This window comes from Rhinolophus sinicus, linkage group LG11, assembly GCF_036562045.2.
Source record: "Rhinolophus sinicus isolate RSC01 linkage group LG11, ASM3656204v1, whole genome shotgun sequence".
Classification (NCBI taxonomy): Eukaryota; Metazoa; Chordata; class Mammalia; order Chiroptera; family Rhinolophidae; genus Rhinolophus; species Rhinolophus sinicus.
In genome coordinates, this window is record NC_133760.1 from 63,107,427 (window position 1) to 63,118,343 (window position 10,917).

General features: G+C 43.4%; 1 protein-coding gene across 1 annotated transcript; it reads right to left on the reverse strand.

The window, feature by feature from the left end:
- Window positions 1–10,017: 10,017 nt before the first annotated feature.
- On the reverse strand, window positions 10,018–10,513 carry LOC141567700 (small ribosomal subunit protein eS25). The gene has a single exon (XM_074315933.1). It carries the CDS (start codon window positions 10,453–10,455, stop codon window positions 10,078–10,080), a length of 378 nt encoding a protein of 125 aa, XP_074172034.1. The 5' UTR covers window positions 10,456–10,513; the 3' UTR covers window positions 10,018–10,077.
- Between the last annotated feature and the right edge of the window lie 404 nt (window positions 10,514–10,917).

The window sequence follows — 10,917 nt, forward strand, 5'->3', positions numbered from 1 at the left end:
AGCTCCACCTCCCCCTCCACAGCACGCTCATACGGGAGTGTGCATATATGAACCTGGACACGTACACACGCATATGTATGCTTCCCCCAAAGTGCACTGAGAGAAGTGAGTGGTGCTCTAATCAAATAAGCAAGACAAACAAAGATGATGGCACTCAAGCAGGAAAACCGGACCTGATATTTCTGCGATGAGAACAATTCACACAGAAATGGAGCTCACAAGTGGCTGATCCAACAAATGCCACTTGTTGGGGATCCAAACTCCTTTTCAACCTTTGCGGAAGCTCCTCATAGCAAGTAGTGATGCAGCAAGAGCGGGATGGGGAGGGAGATGCCTGGCAAGTTTTGGACTGAGAGCTGGGACCAGGAAAGGAACAATAGAGAAGTCGATAGGTCTTGCTTTAACATTCCGAGAAGGCATCTCTCTGACTTTTTATAATGCCAATAGAAAGACCAATTTTATAATGCCAATAGAAAGACCAAAATGAGGGGCACAGACATACCTGTTGGTGAGAATATCTTCAGGTGCTGAATTGCTTAACTGTGACTTGAGGTCCCTGATTTTTATCTAGTTGATGTCACGTCTTTGGCACTTGCGTTCTGGTAACTCTCCCAGGCATGGCCTGCTAAGCACGTTCTTCATTGTGCTATCTGTGTGAAGGGTCACATTGAAGGGTTCTCAGAGGACAATTCCAGGTACATATATAAAATCTAGCCCTGAATACTATGCTAGCTTTGCTGTTTGTGCAGATGGTCAAAGAGATGCAATCACTCACTGTATTTTTAAAGTTCGTTCTACGAAATTAACAACAACCAACTAAAACTCACTTCTCTTTTTCAACTGAGGCCACCAAAGCAGCATTTGAGGTTCAACCCTTGTCATCCCTGTCCCCAAGCAGGAGAAATTGAAAAGCACACAGCCAGTGGCTAGCATCAAACACCACCTTGGCTGCCAGTATCTGTATGATCTTGGCCCCTCGGTTCCAATAATTCCCCCTGCCTTGCCATTTGGCCAAGCCTTTGCCATGAGCCCCAGTTCCAACTGAATCCTAGTCTTGGTTCCAAGGACTTCAGCACATCCAAGAATGGGACAACATCTTATCCTGCATCCTCCGACAAGTGATGTCTCATTTTTGAACTCAAATTTCTGAAAATAAATGTTGCCTTCTACCTGGCAAGAGTCTCCCTTGGTGCCTGTTTGTTCTAGCCAGATCCTTCTTCCTGCAACTCAGGTTTGCTGGAACTCTAACTGTTCCCAGGTCAGGGTCAATGGCCCTTCTACTGAGTCCCTCACTTGTCTGACCACCTACGAGAATAACGGCATTCACAGCTGGAAGAACCTCAAACGTCATGTGGTCCAATATTCCTTGTCTGACAATAAACTCAGGGAATCATTCAAACAACTCCTCAAATCGAGAGCTCTCCCCTTGTCACACTGTGTAAGAATGACTTCAAGTCAAACATTTCCAAAAACTTCTTTCTAATTCTAAGGGCCAGCGTTGCCTTAGAGGTCTAGGGATGCCATTTTTCAGACTGTTTTAATAACTAGCTAAATGGGTAGAGAAATCCTGGCCATCGCTGTCAGACATACAGTGTCAAGTTTCAGACAGCAAACAGGTGACAGAGGGTGAGAAGGAGGCACCCCCACATACTTCTTACTTTTACAGTGACAGCTAGCTTGTTCTCTCTGAGACTGGGCATGGACACCTCAGCTACCTCCTAATTCAATCTCAAGATGAAGCGATCTCCTCAAATACTGTAGAGAAGTTTCTTGGCTAAACAAAAGGGACCGACCTTAAGGGTTTCCGTTTTTCTGTTTGGGGGATGGTTTAGGAGCCTGTGGACGTGAACAGCTCTGGATGGCCTTATAAGAGAAAGAGTATCTTTCCTGGACTCATGATCAGCTAAGGAGCGATGGACAAGCCATGGATGCAGGCTCCCACCTCTCTCCAAAGCTTTGGAGCTTCTTTGCAAACCAACTACTCCCCCAGAGTATTCCTTGTAGGTTCACCCCGATCCAGTCATGTTTGACCTTGACCCAGTCCTGGCCCATATTTGTCTGAAACTGCACCCTTACAGACCAGCTGGTCCAGAGGACACTCTGACAGGTTGGATGCTCAAACATATTAGGGAAACCTGGGAGTGTGAGCGTAATGCTTTTCATAGCTGTGGGGAAGATCCAATCAACTATATCGGGAAAGCCCACGAAGTGTGGCAGATTTGGGACACAATGGAATCAACAGAGACTAAAAGAATTCAATAAGCGCCCTGCTTCTAACAGAATGCTCTCGATTACACCCAAGCTCCAATGGTCAAGAGCACACCTCGGAAGCGGTGATGGCGGTGCCTGGACAGAAGGAGAAAAATGGGAAGCACAAGACCATGCTTTGGCGGGGCTGTTTCTGGATTATTTATTGAAGTAGGTGGTTTGGAGATAGCTAACCCAATTGCACTGAATTAATTTAGTTGTTCAACTCCGTAAATCCCTGGGCAGGGGTGGGACTCCCCCATGATTTTCAGAAAGGCTGGGGGAGAGGGCGGGGAAATTGTGCAACTTTCAGCCATTGTGTTGACTATTACCACACAGAGCCCTGGTGGCTGGGGGCCAGAAAATTCCAGTGAGACCCCACACCTGGGGAAGCCTCCTCAGGGGGTCCTGAGAACCAAAAAAACGAGCCTGTTCCTTCCCATCCTAGCACCGCCGGGAGCTGGAAATCGATGGGACAAACTCAGATATGCAGAACCTACTGGGGGAAAAGCAATTGCAGAAGAACAGACCTGATTAATGCACTGCAGCCTCTGAGGAGATTAATGTGTGGACAAGAGGAAACCAATGAATGTAATTTATTTAGACTTTCAAAAGGCTCCACACTAACGGCTATTTTTAAAAGTCACTGTGGAATCTGGGTTTTAAAGGGCTGGCTGTTTAAGGTTAACGTCAATGAAGACACACATTTTCTTGCTGCCATCACCACAAAATATGGATGACTGGTGACTTTTACTCTGCATGGCAATTGCTAAGCAGATTCCCACCTCCTCTCGCCCCTCCAGAAGTGACTTCTCACTCTCTCCCGTCTGAATTCCCATCTGGTTCCTCTCTTACTTAATACTTCCTGCCCTATGTGGAATTATATGTGTGTATCTCATCCCCTCATAGACTGGAACCCACCTCAGGAAGGGACAGTGTCTTAATCCATTTTTCTATCTTATAGGCTAGGATTTCCTTAGCCTAAGTCAGAGGAGATGCGGTGATTTCGGAACTGCTAATCTTCACCACAATTTACACCTGGGGGTATTGCACAAGAACCTCACATACAGTACGGCCAACCCTGCCGCTGTCAGCCCATAGCCCCGTCACACACAGCTGCTCTTCCTATGCTCCCTCTTGGTGGCACCGTTCCTCACCCACCTGGAAGTCTTTTTATCCCCACTGTCCTATCTTAGCCTGGGCCCTCACCACTGCACCCGTGTTGAACACCCCTCAACTGATCAAATCCTTCAAAGGCCCAGGCCAGCATGCAGGGCTCTCCAGGTTTCCGCCCAATTTCCCCTCCAGTCTTACTCTTTGCACTACCCTGTGTCCCGCCTGCCCAGAGCTGGAGCAGCTGCCAGAAGGGGGCCCCTGCTGGGCCTTTGACACATCTTGAAGGTTATTACTATCACTCCGATGACCTCCGTCCCTTCTTTTCCTCACTTCTTTCAGCTTCTTGCTATAATGAAATCCTGCCTGTCTTTCATATCTCAACTCAGGTGCTATCTCCCTTGAGAGAATGTCTCCGAACCCCAGTCTGGGTTTATTGCTTTTCTGATGTGTTTATTCATTCATTCAATGAATATTTCTTGAGCAGCCACGATACGGCAAGCGTTAGGTTACACGAGAGCGACACAATTGTGAACAAGACAGACACAGCGTCGACTCTCACAGAGCTCAGCATCTGATGAGTGGCACAGACAACTTTACAAGGAATTATAAAATATATAGTGTTAAAATAAATGTCCCCTTCTGCCCCAGGGCCTTTGCATATGCTATGCTCTCCCCCTGGAATTCTCCCTCCTCTTTGACTAGCATTTCTTTAGATTTAAACTCAGTGTTCCAGGCTAGATCAAATCCCCCTCCTTTATATTTTATCACACTTTGCATTCTCCATCAAAGCATTTAACACAATTATAATTTCCTATTTATTTGTATCATTACTGGATTAATGACTAGTAACTCTTGACTGTAAGCTTTGTGAACACAGGTCCATGTTTAGTTTGCTCATCTGGATAAACATGGCATAATAAAAACTCAACAGGTATTTGAGTTACGTGAAGAAGCGCTAGGGAAATGAATAGAAGTACCCAACCTGGTTTAAGGAGGGTTAGGCAATGCTGCCCGGAGGAAGTGATAAATCCGAGACCTTGAAGGGACCATAGGAACTAGGCCAAGAGCAAGTGGGCAGCCAAATTGTTCCAGGCAGTAAACACAACTTTAGAAGATTCTGTAGCTAAGGCTGGATGTTTTTAAGCACAAGTTTCCAAAGTAGGGTGCTTAGTCCCCAAAGGGTGCATACAAGGATCTATTAGGATGCAGGAAGAAAAACAATCTACTTATGCTGAATTTTTTATCTAACCAAATAAGAAAAAAAATTAAGCTCTTCTATTATCTAATAAATGTTGAAATCAAGGACTCTATTAGCTGGAGGGTCACATGCCATGCAAAGTGAGTGATATAGTCTGATACAAGAATGGATGGGCCCTAATGTGCAGCTTATGTGTGTCTATCACACAAACTCATGGATTATATGACTTAGTCTAAACCAACCGTCACAGAATGAAACGTGGCTTATAGAGGTTCCTGCAAAGAAGTCACAGATTGAAGGTAGTGTTAATAACGTAAGTACAAGTGAACAAGAATTTTCTTCTGAACTGACACTGCCTCATACAAGCTCTTTGTCAGCCACATTATGAGGTAAAAACAATGATTTAATCAGAGCTGACAAGAAGTCCGCCTAAAGAATACAAAATTATCACCAAGTCTTTTTGAAATATGGATTTGATTTGCATCCTCTGTTGTTAATGTTGACTCTTGCTCTGTGTACAGTTTTCATCTCGATATATTAGTTAGTGGTAATAATATATGCATACAACTCACAAATAAATGGACATACCTTAGAGTGTGTGTATAAGCATATACAGAGGGTGCCACAAAAATGTATACACGTTTTAAGAAAGAAAACTGTATTAAAATTGTAATACTTAATCTATACCGATAACAAAAGATGAATACAAGTCACGTTTGACTTCTGCAATTACAAGAGGTGCTCAAAGTGGTTACCATCAGCGTCCAGACACTTCTGATTACAGCGAACTACTGCTTGAGCAATGCTGACCAAAGTGTCCACTTGTATATATTTTTTTGGCACCCTGGTATACATACACACACATATATATATATATATATATATATATATATATATATATATATAATATATATGTAATAATATGTAACATAATATATATTACACTATATAATATATAGTATATAATATATAATAAATATAATATAATATATAATATTTATATACATATAAGACTAGAAGATTTGGGCTTATTTATTTGTTGTTGTTTTCCAATTGTGGAGCACAATCCAAACTTTGGAAACTGTCTCATTAAACAATGGAAGAAAGTCAATATAGCAGAGCTGGGAGTAGAAAAGGGCAGAGTTGAGAAATTGAACCGGAGAGATAAACAGGGAACATATCCTCAGCATCGTATTTATCATACTCTTTATCATTATTTGTTTTAGGGGTTCTTCACCTGGTATCTAGGGTTAATTACACGCAATAATTTATGTGTTTGAGAGTTTTGTGGAGATGATTCATAGCCTTTCTATCAATCTCTAAAGGTCTCCACCACAGTAAATGTTAAGAACTATTGATTTAGTTAATGGTCTGCCCCTCCCAACTCCACTGTGCTCCTTGTCGGAGGCTTTCATCTTTATGACCATGATCATACGTAGTAGCTGTGAAACGGCCTCAATCATCGTTGAGTGAATGGATGTTTTACCCGCTGCTTTCTCTTCTGGCTTTGGAAGACAAAGGAACCAGAAAACCATACGCAGCCCAAAGTTGATTCATGGAAAGAGAGTTTCGTAGAGTCTGTGTATGATTTATCTGTTTGCAGATAGTAGTCTAAGTCTGTTAGCAACATTAACTCGGTCGGTCCTTGTAAGAAACCTGGGAGGAAGGTACTATCATTGTGCTTTTTTAGATGGAGAAGCTGAGGTGCAGAGAGGTGAAGTGGCTTGCCCAGGGTATACAGCTGGCAACTGGCAGAGGCAGGGGTCAAACCCAGACAGCCTGGCTGCAGAGTCTCTGCCTGTGATCACGGCATCATGGCAAGACCTGCATGTTGGCTCACATGGGAAAAGGGTCAGTGTCGTCAGAAGATGCTCAGTGTAACCTGACAGCAAAGACACCTGCCATAACCTCCCTCCCTCCTTAGCAAAGGATGCCCTTCACAAGCAAAATAAGGAAAAGCAGAATTAGATTCAAAGGGCTTGGGTTCAGGCACCTAGAGATGATAGGCCTTGAATGGAAAGCTCTACTTTGTAAGACAGCAAACTGCTCACAAAGCTATGCGATTGTTTAAGATTTTATTATGGAAATTCTCAAGCGTATTCAAAAGTGTAGAGAAAAATACAATGAACGTCTATGCATCCATCACCTCGCCCCAACAATGAACACATGGCCAATCATGTTTCATTCATACTCTCATATACACCCCTATTTTATTATCTTTAAGTAAACTCCTGAGGTCACATGCTTTCATAATGGGACTTTAAAATACTGTGTTACTCTCTTAGAAATTGTCTAGAATTGAAGTGAAGAGAGTTGAGTTTGAGTCTTGCCTCGACCATTTTCCAGCTGTGTCCTCGGCCAATAACTTCTCTGAGCTTCAGTTGCAATATCTGTCAATTATGGACGATAATACCTGTTTCATGATATGGTTTTGAGGATTAGATAAGTCAACAGATGTGAGAGTAATTTTTAAACTGTAAGGTCCTAATTGAACCTCAGTGTAACTCTGCTTCCATCTCGCCCGATTGCAAGGAGTGTGACGGTTAACTTTATGTGTCAACTTGATAAGACCATGGTGACCAAACATTTTATCAAACATCAGCTGAGATGTTGTGGCAAAGGTATTTTTTTAGAGGTGATTAATATTTATAATCAGTGGACTTTAAGCAAAGCAGATTATGCTCTATAATATGGGTGAGCCCCACCCAATTGGTTGAAGGTCTTTAGAGCAAAGACTGAGGTTTCCCAAAAAAAGAAGAAATTCTGCCTCCAGACTGTTAACATAGAAATTTTGCCTGAGTTTTCAGCCTCTGGACTCAAGACTGGAACATTAACTCTTACTCAAATTTCCAGCCTGCCACTCACCTATGGATTTTGGATTTGCCAGCCTATACCATGGTGCCCAGCTTTAAATTGGGATTAGCCAATGGGAGTCCGCTGCAGGGTATTGGAGGGCAAAGGGAGAGAGAGGTTGTGGCATTTAATCTCATATTCTCTCCTGTAGGTTGTTCCTGGCTGCTGTACTTCACTACCAAGACGGGCCTCTGCCTTGCCCAGCTTCAGTAGGAATTCCTCACCAACCCTCCAGGTGAGGGGGTGATGATGCTCCCCCCACATTGTTCCCAGCCCCGGGCACTATCCCTTATGCTTTCTTCACACTGTACCCACACCTGCAAACATTCCCTTTATGAAGCTTTCCTCAATTACACAGTTTGCGTGCTCCATCTGTTTACTGCGGGGACCGCAAGTGATGCTAGAGAAAGCAGTTGAACAGAAACTCGATGCTACCTGTGTGGATTAAACATATTCACTAAGAATTCCACTGGGAAACTTCAAGTGCTCATCAGTAACACTTTCCCTGAGTCCCCACACTGTCGTGTTCCCAGCTCTCCAGCTCTCTGGGAAACTCAGATAAGGCCTTTTCCACATCCGCCCTTCCCTTCCCTTCCAAATGCATCCCCAATGGGGAGCTATACTCAGGTCCCTCAAGCCCGCCCTCGACCCTTTACCACCTCTTGGCAGGGCAAAAACCTGCTCCTCCCCTTCCCCACATGAACACTTCATTTCTTCCTTCTATACCACCAGCATCTGCTTTCCTGTCCTCTGTACCATGCTCCCTCTGGGAACTGCTAGCCCATGGCCTCTGAAACGAGTTCAATCAAGGGCAGAGTTTCCCTCATCCACGCGAGGGGTCTGCTGTGCACCCTTTCTCACACACATGCAAAAATACTTTAGTTATTTAAATTGGCATTGTCAGTTTCCTTTAAATGTGGTGATTTGCCAGTTTGGCCATTTCTATAGTACTATATGGTTGATGTGCACCGAGAGCTAATTGGATATCCTTTTATTTCCTCCACTAGTTCCCCAGCGTGGCTTCCACCACCCCTCAGCTCTGTAAATACTTATGACTCCACTCCAAATAGTAGCAGTATGTTTTGAAAAACACACCTAATTTTACCAGGAATCTGATGCTATAGTGAAAACGAGTCACAGCCTTTTTTATTTTATGTTTCCTTTGCAGCTTACTTTGGAAGCTAGAAAACCTTTCACGTGTATAAAAAAATAAAATAAAAACTTGACCTCTATTCACCAGCACAACAATGTGTGTACGTTTTGCTTTAAATAATTAAAACTACACATATGCTACAACGCAGCCCTTGAACCCTGCGACAGGAAGAGACATCCGTTTTAATGAGACATTGATGCAATGTAGCCATTTTGATATTCCATTATCCTGATTTCATTAACATGGGATCACGTGTGGGTAGCCACAAGAAGAAATTCAAAGACCAAAAAGCACAAAAGCTGTTCGAAGGCTAATTGAAATGGCCTTCAGGATTCAGGGGGCGGTGATCAAATAAACAGCATCTCCCTGCCAACACTTTCTCTGTCACGAAGATAGGTTTGGACTCAGCCAGCATTTCTGCTTCTGGAGTTTATAACTCAGCTGGTTAATGGCCCGTGGACATGAATATTACTGAGCCTGGGGTCATCAGTCAGTTAGGGCCTCTTGGACATTCTTTCCCCCCTCAAACCTCAATTAGGTCATGGCATCTTGAAAGGGGGGACCCTCCTGGAGCAAATCAGTTCAGCTTTTGTGGCGGGGAAGGATTTTCTACTCCATAGTAGGGAGAAGGAGCCTGAGAAAAGGCTGAGAGTTTCTGGGAACCAGGCCTGTCGGGCATCACAGCAAGGCACCTAAGCATCCAAGACAGACTGACCCCTCTACACAAACCCCCCACCTCACATGACCTCCAGTTAGCTGGCCCAACCCCCCACCTGACCTGACCTCCCCCTCTACCTGGCCTGACCCCCTACCCGGCCTGGTTCCCCACCTGTCCTGACCCCCCATCCAGTCTGATACCCCATCTGACCTCACTCCTCACTTGGTCTCACTCCCCATCTAGAAGAGGTGGCAGAAACCACAGGCCCAGGACCACACGATCCTCACAGCTTTTAAGAATTGGCTTTTTAAAAACATTACAGTTGACATTCAATATTATTTTATATTAATTTCAGGTGTACAGCATAGTGGTCCGACATTTATATAATTTACAAAGTGATCGCCCCATTAAACCTCATACTCACCTGGCACCATACTTAGTTATTACAATATTATTAACCATATTCCCTATGCGTTACATCCCCATGACTATTTTGTAACTACCAATTTGTACTTCTTAATCCCTTCACCTTTTCACCCCACTGGGAATCTAAAGAACAAAATAAATAAACCAACCGCTTCCCATCTGGCAACCCTCCATTTGTTCTCTGTGTCTATGAGTTTGTTTCTGGTTTTTTTGGTTTGTTTATTTTGTTCTTTAGAGTCCACATATAAGTGAAATCATATGATATTTGTCTTTCTCTGTCTGACTTATTTCGTTTAGCATAATACTCTCTAGGTCCATCCATGTTGTTGGAAATGGTAAGATTTCATTCTTTTTTTTTTCTTCTTTTTTTTTTTAGATTTAATAAAGTTTTATTTTTCAAAACGTACAGTTGGTAGGACCTGTTTTTCATGCATCTTCACCAGCAGCTGGGGCATCCCCACCCTTGGTGTTTCTAGTGTAAATTACTTGAGCGCGGTGCTTTGAAACTAATTTAATAAGTCCTTTACTAAGGAGCTCCTGAAGGGCTGCCCTGGCCAAGGAACCACGGATCTTCAGTCTCTCAGAGACAACAGCTGGGGTTATAAGCTTATAGTTGGGAACTTCCTTACAGAGTTTGTCATATGTCGCTTTGTCAAACAAGACTAAGTTATTGAGCTTGTCCCGAACTTTGCCTTTGGACCACTTCTTCTTTTTGGCCTTGCCTCCAGATTTGTTCACTGGGTCTTTGTCTTTCTTGGCCGACTTTCCAGCATCTTTCTTCTTCTTGTCGTCTTTGGGCGGCATGGCAAAGTGCGGACAGCACACGGTACGACTGCAGCTTCGCTAAGATGTCGGACAAAAAGGAAGCTCATTCTTTTTTATGGCTGGGTAATATTCCATTGTAGAATGTACCACATTTTCATCCAATAGACAGGATGTTTCCATGTCTTGGCTATTGTGAATAGCGCTGCAGTAAAGACAGGGGTGCATATGTCTTTTCGCATTAATGTGTTGGATTTCTTCAGATAAATACCCAGGAGTGGAATTGCTGGGTCATTAGGTGGTTCTATTTTTTAATTATTTAAGGAAACTCCATACTGTTTTCCATAGTGGCTGCACCCATTTACCATCCCACCAAGAGTGTACAAGTGTTCCCTTTTCTCCATATCCCTGCCAGCACTTGTTGTTTGTTGATTTATTGATGACAATTATTTTGACGGGTATGAAGGGGAAAGTGGCTTTTCTTGGTCATTATTAGCCATTAAC